This window comes from Sturnira hondurensis, unplaced genomic scaffold, assembly GCF_014824575.4.
Source record: "Sturnira hondurensis isolate 20B ecotype Veracruz unplaced genomic scaffold, ASM1482457v3 Scaffold0008196, whole genome shotgun sequence".
NCBI classification, from domain to species: domain Eukaryota; kingdom Metazoa; phylum Chordata; class Mammalia; order Chiroptera; family Phyllostomidae; genus Sturnira; species Sturnira hondurensis.
The window spans coordinates 16,305,815-16,322,714 of NW_028080827.1; the positions used below are offsets into that span (position 1 = coordinate 16,305,815).

At 40.6% G+C, this 16,900-nt stretch overlaps 1 protein-coding gene across 3 annotated transcripts in view; it reads left to right on the forward strand.

Annotated features, from left to right (window-relative positions):
* Positions 1 to 16,585, forward strand: part of APH1B (aph-1B gamma-secretase subunit) — a 29,387-nt gene extending 12,802 nt beyond the window's left edge. For 2 of the 3 annotated variants that reach the window (XM_037054069.1, XM_037054066.1), the window contains 2 exons: positions 8,020 to 8,147; positions 13,255 to 16,585. In XM_037054069.1, coding sequence (XP_036909964.1) covers positions 8,020 to 8,147; positions 13,255 to 13,422 — 296 coding nt within the window. In that variant the 3' untranslated portion in view covers positions 13,423 to 16,585. The remainder of the gene's footprint in view (positions 1 to 8,019; positions 8,148 to 13,254) is intronic. The other variant, XM_037054067.1, reaches the window with a different exon arrangement.
* Positions 16,586 to 16,900: the final 315 nt, after the last annotated feature.

A 16,900-nucleotide genomic window follows, 5' to 3' on the forward strand; every position in this document is an offset into this window, starting at 1 on the left:
GTGCTGTGACTGATTGAATGAGGTTTGCAAATTTTCTTGGTACTGTTGACATTTTGGCCAAATAACTCTTTCCTGTGGGGCTGTCTTAGGCACTGGAGGATGTTTGGCATCACCCCTGGCCTCTACCTGCTAGAAGTCAATCGTGGGAGATAGCCAACATGCTCAAAATACCCAATTCAGTAAAGTTATTGGTGAAAATAAAAAATATATCTTTTATTTTATGGAAAAACCATATGGACTTTTTGGCCAACCCAATAAAACATGAAAGTTTTACCTTCGTGTGTGTATCTGAAAGAAAATGAATATTTAGTTTTCCTGCTTTTGAATATTTAAAAATAAATCACACTATATTCTTTAGAAAGTAAGAGGAAAAAATGATAATAGATGAGTTGACCCTTTTATTCAAAGGTGCAGCATAAGAAGACCATGTCATTTAAAAGTGCTTTTTTTCACAAGATGAAAATTGTCATCATGATGCAGTGATCACACATTTGAGAGTTGGTAATGTGCATAATTAACATATGATTTCTCCTAAATTTTATAAGAAGAACCTTTTAAAAGTAATTTTTAAAAACCTCACTGTATGATTTGTTATCTGCACAAGTTATATCATTGAAATAAGTGACCTCATTCACATATTCTTAAAATTAAGTAATTACTTATTTAATTTCTACACTGAAGTAATTTCTGTCCTCAAGGAAGTTAGCCTTTAGTGGGGGAAATAAGACCCTGAAAAAGCGACTTAAGCATTTCAGCACAGTTTAATCATAGAAAAGATATAAGGAGGTGCGGCGGGATTTTGAAGCAAACCACTTCGGAAGCATAGAGACATTCTGCCTGTCTGGTGATCCCTAAACCCATTGGACACTTCTCACCATTTCAGTTCCAGCCTTAGCATTTCTTGTGTCGATGATTACCTTCCACCCCCACTGGTTAGTCTCTCCTCAGCACACGTTCCATGTGCATCCATCCAGCCAAACTACTCTCCCCGAACAACTGTGTGATGGCTGCCCAAGGTCTGCAGGGTAAAGGCAAAGTCCTTCACATCTGGCTGCAAGTCAGAGGACGGGAAAGTGTATTAAGGGGTCATGCTTACTTAGTGGTGCTTCCAACATAGCAAATTATCTTCTTTTTAAACATTCCATACTTAGAATTTTTTTAAATGATTATAGTACTGTCAGGTTTTTAGAACAAATGTAATATTAATAGCTAAAGTCTGTTAGAGTCCAATATAAATGAACAAGACATAATCTGAGGGGGTTTTACTGGTACAGATCTTTATATATTCTTAAATTTGCCTGTTATACTGCTTACATCAGCCACTTCCTCTTGGTTTTGAAGTGGCATTCTCCTAGTGGAACATATTTTTGTGTTTCTTTCACTAGATGGTGCTATTCCACCTTGGTGAGCTAGGTTGTTTTCCTAGGACCAGCTTTAAATGATTCTTTGGGAAGAAAGTAAAAGAAACATATGCTAGCAGTTTGAGGATTGTATTTGTAATTTCTGTAAATTCACAGGAAAATTTACATCAAATAAAATATTTACTATCTAGCGAAGTCAGGGAGGCAGACTTACCATGCTGGGAACGTACACCTACAAAGTGAGAGAACAGCTGTTACTTCACCGTGTGTAGGAGTCTCTCTTGTTTGTTATAATATTGTTGTTTGGAGCATACACGTTGAATTCTACATTTAAGAAATTACTTTTTTTGCATTTAAAAATAACCCATTATTTGTATAGATTTTTGTTTGTTATTTATAATTGCTATTGTTACCATTTATTTAGGCATGAGTTCATTTTTAATTTTTCAGTTAAATCTATTAAGTTTATATGTCAGTTTAACATATTCCATTATAACTGCCGAAGAAATAAAATAAATAAAGAATATAGGGGTTATTAATTAGTATATGCTGGTATAAGATGTATACTATATGATATCTGTATGTACGTGAGTTTTCATGGTATAGGTAGGTATAGTTTATAGATAACATAAGTTAATTCTGTTTTATTTGTCATTGTGTAGTATACTAGCATTAACTTATAGTAGAATCGTTACCATTACTTGATAATGCTAAATAGAGGCAAAACTGTGGGACTTGGAATCTTAAGTTCAAGTCTTATCCTGCTCATTAATTTAGTATTTTTAATGAGCCCATTTGATTATTTAATCACTCATCTCAAATCATTATGAAGCATTTTTATTCTATAGGGTTATAGCAAGCTGTGAAAATACGTCTCAGTAAACGTCTGTGCCTTCCACTCATAGTAGGAATGAAGAGAACAGCTAATTATAATGAAGTGTGCTAAACACTGTGATGAGGAAGAGCCATGAGCACACAGAAGACGAGCGCTAACCCATGCTCAGGCGGTACTGTACCTCTCCTTTGCAGTACTTACTGCAGTTGTAATTGGTCAACCGTGTAGTGATTTAGGTCGTTTAGGTCTTTTTCTCCAACCAGCTGCTGAGGACTGTCTTGTTCATCTCCGTATCCCTAGCACTTTGTGGAATATTTTGTTTCTAGATGGACTCATAAATACCTATTTTAAAAAATGAAGGCTAGGCACAGCTTATGGAAGAAGTGCTGTTTGAGTAGAGACTTAATGGATGAATGAAGTCATGCCCAGGGAATATGTGCTGACAGTGTCTCGCTGGGCAGTTTTATCCTTATGTGAATATCAGAGTGCACTTACAGAAACCTAAATAGTATAGCCTGCTGCATGCCTAGGCTATTTGGGATAGCCTGTTGTTCTTAGGCTACAAGTCTGTACAGCGTAATAATCTGGAAGGGGAAAATAACCCACCCTGGTATCAACTTCAGTGATCAGTCTGGCCTTCCTCAGCAACCTCAGATTGCTTCTGTGCAGCTCCACAGCTGTGTTGCGACTCCTGGCGTTTACTGAGCTGCTTCATGCCCACCAGGGATGCTCTTCACCACGGGAGCCACTTGCACCAGCTCACCTTTCTATCTCGGTGACTCTGCTACAGAGAATCAGGATGGTCGCATCAGAGCTGCTGCATTGCGCAATCTGGGGAAATTGTAACACTGTAAAATATTTTATCGGTGCACTCTGAGGTTTCCCAACACAATTCCTGAAATGGGTTTTAGCCAAATTTCCCACAACTAGACTTTTCTTATTATATACATAAATGTTTGGAAATCTTTATGGTTCTTTTAAGAAATTAATCAACCTTGAGGTTTATTTTAAAGTTTAAAATAAACTTTTTAAAACTTTAATCCTAAAGTTTTTCACCAAAGATTTCCTTGAATATTTTGATTTACAAAGGTTTACTTGGATATCAGTCTTGAGATCGAAGTCTCTGGAGATTCAAGTCCCCACAGTAGGCTGCTTTCCCATTTCTAGGAGGGCTGTCTCCTCCTTCAGTAGAACAGTGACCTGAAGTACTGCTGACTGCTCGTCAGAAATTCTGGAGGACAGAAGGCGGTGGGACAACATTTCCTCATTTGAGCTGACAGGCTTCCAGCCTTACTGTGGCTCAGGTCAAGAGCTGGAGTCATTTCTGATTCTTTTCTTTTTCTCGAAGTTCCCATTCAACTCAAAAACAAATCTTATCTCTAACTTCTGTTTAAGTCTCCACCCAAGTTCTTCTAGGCTTGCTTTTGATTTCTATATGACAGCAGGAATAGATGGTTTGGGAGCTAGTTTGGAACAGACATTTAAAGAAAATAAAATCTGCTGGTACTGAAACTATTCCAGACCTGAGGTAAACGTGGAAAGTTCCTGGTTAATTTCAAGAACTCAGTGAAGCATTAATACAAAGTGATGACACTCTGGGAGCCCACACTCACTGTCTGCTGCCAGAAGGTGGGTCCCCCGTTAGGGGTTTATGTATACCCCAGGTTCCTGTGAGCACCACCTAGAGCCCTGCTCCTAATGGCAACTCCAGCCACGGAGTTTTGGCATGGTTTTTTATCTCGCATTTTTGTGACAACAGCTGACTGATACAGAGTTGCAAGTATCTTTTAACATGTTACTTGTGAGAAGAGAAGAGTGGACTCGTGATTATTCAAAGAGCCTTGGTTGGATCAGTAAGGATCCCAAGCTTTCTCAGCACTATTGGGGTCAGATCATTCTAAGTTGCAGGGGGTTGTCTTGTGTGTGGAAGGATGCTCAGCAGTGCCCCTGACTTCTGTGCACTATATGCTGGAGACACCCTACCACCTGTGGTGACCGCAAATGCAAACGCCCTCTGGGGGCAAATTACCCCAGCTGAGACTCACTGAGTCAGAAGGCAGATTTGGGTTTAGAATGAGAATGAATTTTCCTACAGTGACTGTTTGCATTAAGTAAACTCCTAAAATGGAAGTATTTGAAGTGGGCCCTGTGGGATCTACTTTTTGATCGCATAGGGGGTTAGATCTACAGCCTCTAAGGGGCTTCCCACTGACTTCACACTGTTGAGCTAATTATTGAGGAGAGAATTTCTTTGTTCTTCAGCATTTGCTAGAAGGACTTTAAACATAAAATTACATCCTTGGCAGTCTTTCTGGCTCATAAACATACTTCGAGGGCATTTTCATAAATATAAAATGGTGAATGCTACTTAAACACCTATAATCATTCAAATTGCTTTCAGGACATGCTCTTCATGATGCGGTTGGTATTAAGTACTGTGCCTTAATGCCTCAGTGTCCTATGTCTTTCTTATAGCTGTGTAATGTAGCTATAAGATGTAGCTAAGATTTTCAAAATGTTTCTTTTTAATCTTGGAGAATATTATTTGATTAGTCATATATGTACACCTGTACTACATAAACTAGGTCACAGAATTCTCTTACATTTTTAAAGCAAAAGTTTAAAGTTAAACCCCTTTTATAGGAAAGACATTTTCAGAAACATTAATTTAATTCTGTGGCCTGACTTCTACTTGGGCTAGGTCGTTAGAGATTGTTCAAGAATCCAGAGAGTTTCTACAATCAAGTGGAGGAGAGTCTCTCACTTCACGAAACCCTGACACCCTAGACCCTTCTCTTACTTGGGAAAAAAAAAAAGCCAGAAGCCCAACCACATGCTGTGTGTCGCTGCCACCACCCAGCAGCACCCTTGGCTCTCCCGGGCGTGGTTAGAGATACTCTGACGTCAGGGGACACCAGCAGATAGCAGGACCCCGTATTAGAATTAGCTGCTATCCTAGGCTGTTGCCTTTGCAAGGACAGAAAAGTAGGTATCAGGAATGAGGGAGAGAGGGACAGATGTGAAAATGAGGATATTTATGAATCTGGGCTAGAGTATTTGGAGTATGTTCAGGAAAGATAAAAGAGCCAAGTAGTTAAATGTAGCCTCTTAAAGATAGCACTGAAACATTTTGCTTAGGAATGGGTTAGATTGAAACATTCGATACCAAGATAATTTGATTTAAAAGATTATTAGAAGAGGAAGTCCATTATTGAACTTGACAGCACAATTTCACACCTACAGTACTTACTAGAATTGTTCAGCTTTCTGTTTAGTGTTTTAAAACATTACAGATTGTGGCAACTCCTTTCATTAATCTGGGTGATAAGCTAATTTTGATAGTTTTATGGTTAATTTAGGGAAGTTTTTTTCTACTTTTAAGAATATTTGAACCAAACAAATTTTAGGGTTAGAGACACTGAAGGACTTTAGAATTTTCTATTTAGGAGCATGAAATGAGAAATGTTTTGTAATTAAAAGATAATACCCTATACATACTATTAACAAATCTTCATTTCTAGTTGGAGTTAATTCTTTTACTAGAGAGGAGTATCAAAATGATACTTTTGAAGAGCATGTTTGTGGCAGGATAGTTCAGATATCCAGGTCCTGGTTTCTATTGGACCTCTAACCAGTTGTGGAGAGAATAAACAATAAAATCCCAGTATTCCAAATAGCACGTTATAATAGTATAAAGACTTAAAATGACCATGGAAGCCAGCCAGAAAATAGTGCTAGCTGAGTAAATAAGCAGTTAAGTAGAAGTGTACAATGTTTCAGTAAATACCCAAGAGGTCCCTGTTAGATATTGTGATGACAAGAAAGTAAACTGGAAAGATGGGGCAGAATTCCATGAGACTGTGTTTTGTGCACCACAATACTCCCAGTATCTAGAACAGTGCCTGGCACAGACAGGTGTAGACAGAGACTTGACTTTGGAGACAGGGTCAATTCATCAAACATCTTTTTTTTAGCAGGAAAGAGCCTTGCAAACAGAAATATGGACTTAGAATTTGAAAGAGAGCTCAGGGCTAATGATAGCTTGAGGATCCTTGTCTGAAGCTCACAGACAAAGGTGAGAATGAACTAGAAATTTCCTGGGTTAGAGCATTTCCCAAGTAGCTGAGCTCCGGGACTTAGCCACAGGAGCGTGATTGGCCATTTTCAGTGTTTGTTTCGTGGTAACGCATAGACAGATGGGCAAATGTAAGCTGACAGACAGATGACATATTTATGGTGTCATTGCTTTCTTTTGACATTTAATTGACATCTAGGTTTTAGAAAAACCTTAGGGTGTGAGCATTTGTGCCTGTGTAGATTATAGTTTCTACCCTGGTTTTTTCTGATATATATTTAACTCCTGAGTGTCTTCGGTAGTCTCAACTCTGTACCACCATGTCACCAGACAGGTAAAGCGTCTTAGGACAACCTTCCTTTCTAGGATCATCACTGGGATTAAAATACGTCATTTTAGTTTAGTCTGCCATTGTTCCAGAATTTTAAAAAATCCCTTTTCTACTTCAGCTAAAGCAGTCACCATCATTTACAGAAATGGTGGCATGCTGTCGTGAGATGTGCCGCGTTTTCTCCAGCCACAACAGTTTTGTCTTTTTAACCTTGTTTTGTGTGTTTTTGACTTTGTGTAAGTGAAGTAATAGTCATTTTTTCACAAGATGCTTTTTTTCTTCCACTCAGCACCATATTCTTGAGGTCATTTATACTGCAGATCGTATAGTATTCTGTGTGTGAATACGCTACAGTTTATGTATTCTGGTAATGATGGACATTTTTGTTGTTGCAAATAGTGCTGATGTAAATATTCATGTGTTTATCTCCTCGTGCAAACATACGGGGGTTTCTCCAGGGCAGCAGTTCTCAAACTTGACTGCATCAGAATCAGCTGGAGCGCTGTTTAAACAGGCTCCTGGGCTCATGCGACCTCCTTCTGTACGTCTGGGCTGGGTCTCAAGAATTTGCATTTCTAACAAGTCCTCATCTATTGATTCCAGAACTAACTAACTGCTTCAGAGCATAGATTTACCTACAGAATTGCCAGAGTGAAATAGAGAATGCAGATTTTAACTTTAGTAGATAATGCTAGATTTTTTTCCTACCAGCAGTGTGAGAGAGAATCAGCAGACGTAAATTTTTGCCAGACTGGTAGGTGTTAATGGTATCTTGTTAAATGGCTGAAAAGGGGAAATCTGTATGTCTTTATTTTTTTTATGTTAAAGCTTTCAGAATATGTGGAACTTGACCATTTTAAGTGGAAGAATGTTATCCAGGACACACACAGTATTCTGCAGGAAAAGCTGTGTGTGCTAATCAAATTCAATTTCAGTTGCTAAACAAGAATCTTAGGTAATTATTGTGATGTTTAATATTTTTACTCTTCCTTTGGCCTTTAAAAAAATCCAAGGAGAAATTTCACTTCAGTGAAAAGACTTGTTTAAACTGAAGACATTCCTTTTAATTAAGGAAAGCCTCTCTTAATGAGTGCAGAAGGCTATTTCAGGAAGAGCTGATTAGATATCACATACTGTATCATTCCTCAGAGGAACTCCCTGACAGCCAGATTTAAGTTGTCTTTTTAACAGGTTTACCATCTAGAGAAGCTCTTGCAGAGCTGACCCCTTGTTCAGAAATGTTGCTTTCTGAGTTACTGATGGAGCGAATGTGTGTCACGGTCCTGCCTCCGCCCGTCGGTAAACCCTCACAGTGGTGTGGTTTACCCCAAGGGCCTGTGTGTCATGACCAGGTGTTCAGTGGGCTTTGGCATCGACTGTTCATATAACTGGGCACTAATGGGTGACTGTCTTTCAGCTTTCATGACGCTGGTTATCATATTGCTGCACATGTTCTGGGGCATTGTATTTTTTGATGGCTGTGAGAAGAAAAATTGGTACACCCTTCTGGTAGTTCTTCTGACCCACCTGCTGGTGTCAGCTCTGGTGAGTATCACCACTGTGCTCAAACTGTTCTTTGGAGCTCAAGTCCACATGTCTCAACTGGTAGCTTCCACTCTAAATGGAGTACGTGCTCATGGGAAAATGAGGAAATCCAGAAAAGTTGTTTAAAAGAATGGATGCATGCCCTGGCTGGTGTGGTTCAGTGGCTTGAGTGCTGGTCTGTGAATCCAAAGGTCGCTGGTTCAATGTGCCCCGTCAGGGCATGTGCCTGGGTTGTGGCCCAGGTCCCGGTTGGGGGTGTACAAGAGGCAACCACTCATTGATGTTTCTCTCCCTCTCTTTCTCCCTCCCATCTCCTCTATCGAAAAATAAATAAATAATTTTTTTAAAAAAAGAATGGATGAATGATAGATAAATCATCTAAGTCTTACTACAGAAAGACAACTATTAATTTGTTGGTTGATCTCATTAAAGATTTTTTTCTAGTGTCTTTCTTTTTAGTGGATATAGTCAAACCCAAAATAGTCTTGCATTAGGGTTTGCTGTGTAACACGTCTTAAGCAATTTGCATGTTCTTGTAAATCCTTTTAACATAAATTTTAATGGCTTTATATCATGACATAAAAATTATATTATAGAGTGCTTAAGTGACTGATCCTTTCTGTTTCTACTTTTGGTTATTATAATGATTTCTTGGACATTTTGTACATGAAACTTTTTCAATATGTTGTTCCAAGGAATGGAATTATGAAGTCAAATGGCATGAACATTTTTAAAGCCTTTGATACAAATTGCTAAAATACTGTCCACAGGGTTGTACCATTTTTACTCTGTCTGATCAATAACAAGAGTGACCATTGCACTCCCTTCTCTCTGACATTACAATACCAGTTTTTAAAAGAAATGTTTCAAAAAAAAACTTGACTAGATGCTTTTGTAAGTATTGTCGAATGCCTTAGGTCTGACTTTTGTTACAGTTTGTCAGATATTTACATCAGAATTCTCCCCATCACTACCTCATTCAGACTCTTATTATTTTTTATCTAAAGGATTTAAGCTTTCTTCCGATGTGTCCTGCCTTGTGTTGCTGTCCTCTCCATCCCTGTAGCATTTGTATCAGATGTTTTTCTCCCAACCTCCTTTTCCTCTTATCCAATCTGATTGCATCCCCCACCTAAAGCCTTTCAGTGGTGCAGGCCACTCGTGTTTCCCTCGATAAGATAGCACCTATGTAAAGTCAGATCGTGAAAAGAGACTGGGAAGAATGCATTAAAGTATTGACAGCATTTATCTCTGGGTGGATTCTTCTATGTAGATTTTGGCATGTTGCAAATTTTCTTCAACATACATTTTATTTATTTATTTAAAGATTTTATTTCTTTAGAAGAAAGAAATATTTTAGATTTTATTTATTTTTATTTCTTTCTATTTATTTTAGATTTTATTTCTTTTTAGAGAGGGGAAGGGAGGGAGAAAGGGAGAGAAACATCAGTGTATGATTGCCTCTTGTGTGCCCCCTACTGGGGACCTGGCCCACAACCCAAGCATGTGCCCTGACTGGAAATTGAACTGGTAACCTCTTGCTTTGCAGGCTGACACTCAGTCCACTGAGCCACTCCCAGAGCTGCTCCCACACATGAGGCCAGCCTTCTGTACGGGCCGTCTCACTCGCCCTCCCTGCTCAGGCCCCTCCTCTGAGCCATGCTACGCCTGCGCCTGCATCTGTGGCTGCATGCCACCTCCCTGTAAGCCCGCGGCAGGGCTGTCGCTGAATTCCCTCCACCACCCAGGGCCCAGGGTTCATCCTGGGGAAGGCCTTGCCCTGTCCTGGTTGTCAGGAGGAATGGGGATTCAGGGCAGCCTCCCGGGGGCAGAGGGACCACAAGCAACATACATTTTATAATCAGAAAGGAAGTTACATGAAAAAGCAAATGCCTTTCTTGTGGATCCAATTGACCATTCATTTGACAAATAATTTGTTGAGTGCTTTCTGTGTTCCAGGTACTGTTCTAGGTGAACAAAACAGTTTAGTGACCAAACTAAAGATCCCTGTCTTTATCATCTAGTGGAGGGAGAGAGACAATAAGCAAGAGACATAATCGGCAATTGTATAGTGTGCTAGAAATTGATAGGTACTGTGGAGGAAAGGAGGGCTAGAGAAGGTTATAAGGGATCCAGAGTGTGGGAGATGGAGGGATGTGGACTTTTTTGAATTAGGCAGTCAGAGTAGGCTTCATTGTGCAGGTGACATTTGAGCAAAGACATGAAACAGAGTTGGTTATGTAGCTGTCTGGAAAAAGCATCAGAAGGGTGAGCATGTCTTTACATATTTAATGGACATTTGGATAATCCTTTTGTAAAATGCCTGTTCAAGTCCTTTGCCTATCATTCAGTTGTCTCTCTTTTTTTTGTTTTGATCTTTATATATTATTTAAAAGAAGCATTTGTCAGGTGTATGTATTGCCAGTAACTTCTGCAAGGTGGTTTATCTTTATATTTTCCTAATGTCTTTTTATGAACAAAATGTATTCAATGTAGTCAAATCAATTTTTGTGGTTTGCATTTAAAAAGTAATAGATTTGATGTATAGAATTATTCTGAAAAAGAATCCAGATAATGTTCAATGCCTACCATGCCCACAGATGCCTCTTGAGAAAAACATTCTTTCTACATAAGGTGCTACCTGCAAAATTAGCCTATTTCTGTGGCCAGAGCTGATGGGCAGGGCTGGTGCTCGGCCAGGTGCATGTGCAGGGAGGGGGAGCATGAGGAAAGCGAGGAGCTTTGGAGGCACTCCCCTATCCCCAACACGCAGAGGTGTGTGGTGACCAACTGACCCAGTCAGATCCTGTCCTTAAAAAACATTTTATTTTTTAGAGAGAGGGAAAGGGAGGGAGAAACAGAGGGAGAGAAACTGTGAGAGAAAAACTGATCAATCAGTTGCCTCTCACCCCAAACTGGGAACCTGGCCTGCAACCCAGGCATGTGCCCTGACCTGGGATCCAACAAGAGGTCTTTCAGTTCTCAGGCCAGTGCTCAGCTGGCTGAGCCACACCGGCCAGGGCAATCCTCTCCTTTATTGAGTGGCTAGGTGGGAACCTGTCTCCCCACCTTACCCTGTCCCAGCAGAGGATCCCTCCTTCTGTCAAAGGTCAGTTCCCTGACTTGGGGCTAGACCTAATTCTTTCCTACTTAATGATTTCTCTTCTTCAATTTTGTCCTCTTTCCTATATCACCAGCTTTTCCATCTCCTCATCAGCTTATTGCCTTTTTCCCACCACTCTTTTCTTCCTCTTCCCTGTCACAGCAAAATTTAGTGTTGTCCCCACAAATTCTGTCTTCACTTCTTTACCTCTCATACTTCTAGTTCAATCTGGCATCTTCTCAGGCACCCCTTCAAAACCGCACATGTCAGGGTCAAAAGGACCTCCTTTTTCCAGATCTAATGGACAGTGCTCTTTTTTCGTCCCAGCGACCTTGAAAAGAGTTCACCACCCTCTCTGAATGGCGTTCTCTTTTGATTTCTGCATCACATTTTATCTTGATTTTCCTCTCACCTTCCTGTTTGCTCTTCTCAGACTCCTTTGCTGACTCTTGTTCACTTAGTCAAGCCACTAAGATGGTGTTGACACCTCTAATTTGCTCCTGCAGTAGCACAAATAATTTATAAGCGTTCTCAGGCCTTGGTCTTGACTTCTCTTTTCCCTTCTCTCTACAGTAGCTCCATGGGTAATCACACTCATAGCTGTGGCTTTAAATGCCATGCATAGACTCTGCCTCTGTATTCCTTTCTCAAGTCCAGACCTCTCCTCCCCCATTCTCATGTATCTAACTTCTTACTTATACCTTTTGCCTTCTGCCTTTTGAAATCTCGCAGGTAAGTCAATCTTAGCATGTCTTCTTTGAACTGGATTCTCACCCACCACTCCATGCTTGGTCTTCTTCAGGTTTTTGTTATCTCATTAAATAGCACCACCATTTACCTAAAGCCAGAAACATGGAAGTTATTCTTGGCCTCTCCCTATCCCTCACATTCCCTCCATTAGCAAGTCCTGTCAGTTCTTACCATCCACTCTCCATCTCTGCCCCCACCACCGTGGTCTAACTCACCCTCATGGACTCTCCCCATCCAGTGAAAAAAATCTTCCTAACTAGTCTTGCTGCTTTCATCATGGCCTCCCTTAATCCTTCTCTGCAGTTTTAAAAATCTAAGTCTAGTCATTCAGCTCCCCTACCTAAAACACTGTGTGACACTCCATTGCCCTGCGTGTAGAATCCGCATTCCTTACCAGCGTGCTTGGTAGCTGGCCCCTGCCTTCGTCTCTGACCTCACATGGTGATACTGATGCTTCCCAAGTTCTCAGCTGACCGAGCTCCTTTGGTCCCCTCCCTCCTCTCACAGGCTGGCTCACTGTACCTGTTGTATGTCTCAGTTTAAATGCCACTTCCTCAGGGCTTTGCTTGACCACCCTAAGTGTGTCACTGTATTTTTATCTATCCTGTTGCCATCACAATGATAATTATTCTGATCTGGTATTCATTATCATTCGTGATTGTGTAATTTATTTATTTCTTCACTCGTTACCTGTCTGCCTTGCTCGTGCATGAGCTCCATTAGGATAGACACTGTGGCCCCTCCCCACTGTGTAACACGGTCCTCTCGGCCTCCCGCCCCATCCATGCTCTTCGGGTGAACTTGTGGAACCCACAGCAGTTGTGCATCTGAAAAGAGATGCTGTTCCTTCATGTTCCCTTGGGCACTAAGGATTCATCCTAAAGTAGCTTGGACTTGTCTGGCTTTCTTCCAAATTCTGAGAGCCAGTTAACACAGAAATGATTATAAAGGGGGCCCTGTTATATGACATGTTTCGTCTGTTGGATATTCCATTAGGTTCTGGCTTCTGGTTGCATTGTAGGGCCACCATTTGAATACCATAAAGCACAGATGTATGGGCTGGTGTCTGTTGACTAGTTTAGTCTGTGTGTCTTTGTGGGTTTTGGTGTTCCTGAAGACATGACATACATCATATGTTTGGTGAAACAGACCCCAGCTATTAAAATTATTTCACATTTGCTTTTATCTTCAGTTGCTCCACATGTTTAATAAGCTAGCCGTTATTACCCAAGCTGATTTATTTTTCCTTTGCAGACCTTCATTAGTTCTCACTATGCAGTAAGTCTGGTGTCAGCATATGTGATCATGGTGCTCATGGGCGTCTGGGCGTTCTCTGTGGCCGGAGGCAGCTGCCGGAGCCTGAAAATGAGCCTGCTCTGCCGAGACAGGGACTTCCTCCTCTTCAACCCTCGCTCCACGTAACCGCTGAGAACGGCGCCTCTCAAACAGTAAGCTGCGTCTTTGGAGGAAGCACGACTGTGCCTTTTTCTAAAATTCCCTTTCCCCGGTGGAATTTAGTAAAAAACAAAAGTATCTAGATAGGGCTTTTGTTGCAACACTCTCTGAAAGGGAGTGGTGTGACCGGGCTGCACGTGAGAACCACTCAGTGGGGAAGCATAAAGAATTCTGATTTCTGGCTTTCACCCTCCCGTTTGAATTGGTCTGGGCATTTGGCAATTCTTTTAAATTTTTATTTATTTTTATTTTATTGTATTTTTTTTCATTTGGCAGTTTTTAAAAGCTTCCTAGATGACTCTCATGTGCTGCCAGGTTGGGAACCATCGGTGTCCAAATAGGAACGTCCTGGGATTGCCACAGGTGACTACAAATCAGATCAGCTGTTTCCTCACTCACCTTGTGCTGAATGTCAAGTCCTGGGCAGCCTTTGTCTTTTTCAGTTCTGAAGTCACAGAAGGCTGAAGGGCTGGCATCTCTGTGAACTGTTTTTGGGTACTTCACTACTCTGCTTTATAAGAGCATGGTAGGCTGTGCTTCTAAATACAGTAATAAATTGCACTGACTTACTATGATAATTTAGCCAAAGTAAACTATTGATTAACAGGGTGTTAATTTGTCTGTAGTTTTTCCATTCTAGGTTTTGCTTTCTGAGGCATTCATTGTTTTTGAGCATAGATTCAGTTTCTTTCTTAAACTAAAAACCAAGTTATTTTCTGACTTCCTGGGACAGAATTATAAAACCAAGGATGTTGGTGCCATTCTGTAAGTCTGCCCTAAGGCTTTTCGTGGGCTCCGCCGCACAGCTGAGTGCTAGTTGCTGGGCTGCGGGGTGACTCCGTTGTTCTCTCTCTGAGCAGCACTGCGGGCTGCTGAGCGATGGAACTTTTGACAGGCCTCACTGGAGCTGGAGGAAGTTTATGGCAAAAACAAGCCGAAAGGGTGGTGGTAACACTTTTAATTTGTGATACTAACCAGCACTTCCTCCTGAATGGTGTAGGTGTAAAATTGGGAATACGTCTTAAACTGCCAAATTCAGGCTTTTACATAATCTGTATAGTCTGTATATCTAGTAAATGTCCCTGGGTTTTGGCGGCAGATACAGCATTCCTTTATAGGAATACCCAAGGTGTTTGTTCAGCTTCTAAACAATGCTTTTGATTTCCTTTATGAAGGGAAATGCCAGTGAATTGTGCCTTCACTCACTACAAATTGTTCCCAGTTGATGGCTTTAGGAATATGATGGTGTGAAATGGGGATTTCCAATCCATTAAAGTGATAGATAACCTCGGTGAGTCCCACCTGTGCTGGAGGACATCCAAATGACGTCGGAGCAGCGACAGCAGGGCTCACCCCGTGGCGTGACAGATGGGAGAGTTTGACAGCCCCGAGTGGGGAAGAGTTGTGAACGTGGTGAAAACGGAAACGCGGCCAGTGTTGGGCCGCTCATCATCATTCCAGGGCCCAGAACCTACGCTGGAACCTTTCCCAGTTAAATTCCCTCCCGTGTTTAAATTACTGGAATTTCTCAGTCTAGCAATTTGAGAGCAGTAGGGTTTCTAGCAAGGCTGTAAATAGTCTCATAAGCAATTAAAGTCATTCCTTTGAAGTCTGCTTCAGTACTTGTACTAATGCTTCTGCAGGAGTTTGCAGTTTTTCACCTTTATATAAGGTAGTCCTTAAAGAGTCATAGGAGATGTCAAGGACACAGAGACTAACTAGTGCAATTGACTGTGCAGAGTTGAGGGGAACAAGCTATCCACCGAACTGGGCTTTATTCCTATTGGAACATGATATTTTTTGATGAATAGAATAAGAAAAATATGTACTTGGCTATTACTATTGATTTATAAATGTCTTCAATGGATAACCTGATAGAGTATTTGCTGATCTATAAAGTGTAGACAAATCTGAGAATATTAATATTAGTCATTCTTGAGCTCTGAGGATATCCTCTTTGCTTTGATAGTTTAGTATTAAGTAAAGAAGCTGAGATATTTTAAAATCTGAGATATTTATAAAAACCTCTCACGTGAGAAGAAAACTTTCTTTGACGGTGAGACTGTTGTCTCAGTTCAGGAAGTTATTTAATAACCCTTGATTACCTGTGCATAAAGGAACTTGGTAATCCTGATTTCTCTTAGAATGAGAGCATTGCCATAGTAGGTTAGGTACTATTGCAAATAGCCTTCTAGCCTTGCTTTGCCTGATGCCAGGGAAGCCCAGAGGGAGAGTATAGTCCTCTTCTGTTGCCATATGTATGCAATTTTCAAACATTGGTGTCTGCACTAAGCTTTCTGAATCCTGATAGTGTTTGGAGAGGAGATGGTGGTGGTGATGTTATCTGCTGCCCTCCACACAGGACTTTTTCAGTTTGGAGGGAAATGTAGGTGTAATAAAGTTGGCCTTGGAATGTGAATTATCATTGCAGCTCTTGAATATGTTGCCATGTGAATAATAGAGATGGATTTCGTTGCTCTCTAATAAATGTGTATTTACTTTTAATTAATTCAAATTGGTAGTAGTAACTGGAGAAGTTTTGTTACCTCGATCCTGGCCTAACTGGCAGGATAGCCTCTTTCAGTGCATCTTAATGAAAATGGAGCTGCAAGGAACAAATGATGGTATCTGCAGATGGCATGGGAAATGGTGTTTGTTCCCAGTGTTAATGTCTTCATTCTCAAACACATTCCAGTGTTTGCTGAGTGTCAGACTCCCTCAGAAGTGCCAGGTATCCTTCTTATCCATAGAGTTGATAGCACTCTTGAGCACTTCTTGAGAGTGCTAGCTTTTTGTTAGCTAAGTTTTTCCCGGTCCCTACCATTCCTAAATCTCGGTAGATGGAGTAGATGTCACAACAAAACAGTTACAAAGTGCTTTGCTCAGAGCACTTCATTTATGACTGCAATGTTTACATTTCTCATTTAATAAATGGTTTTTTACTTCATTCTGTTAAATTTTAGTCCTTGGAGAGGTGGGTGCTCTCTTTATGTACAATGTGCACCATTTTCTGTGTTTCACGGTTGTCGTATGTACTTGCACTGTCAGACCTTGTGTTCATTACACAATGCAATAGACTCTTTCCAGGCTGGTATTTTTTAGTGAACAATAAAAAGATTGTTTGGCACTACTAATTTTCCATGTTTCCTCTTGTTTGGAATAATGTATCCTTCAGCATCTGTTAACATCACAGTTTCTGTCCCTTATAAAACTTGGTTGTACATTCTGTTGTTTATGACTGGTCAGCTCTGAGAACTTTTTCAAAGAAAAGTCTTTGCTGTCTGATATGAAATCATGAGGCCTTTTCATTTCTCTGTTCTGAACACACTGGCGTTCAGAAGCACTTTGGTGCACAGAAGTTCCTTGAGATGTCTTAAAGCTTAGGTGGAAGAGAATCCTCAAAGGTCCCAGAATCTCAGCTTGAAAAATCTAGTTGTAAAATAGT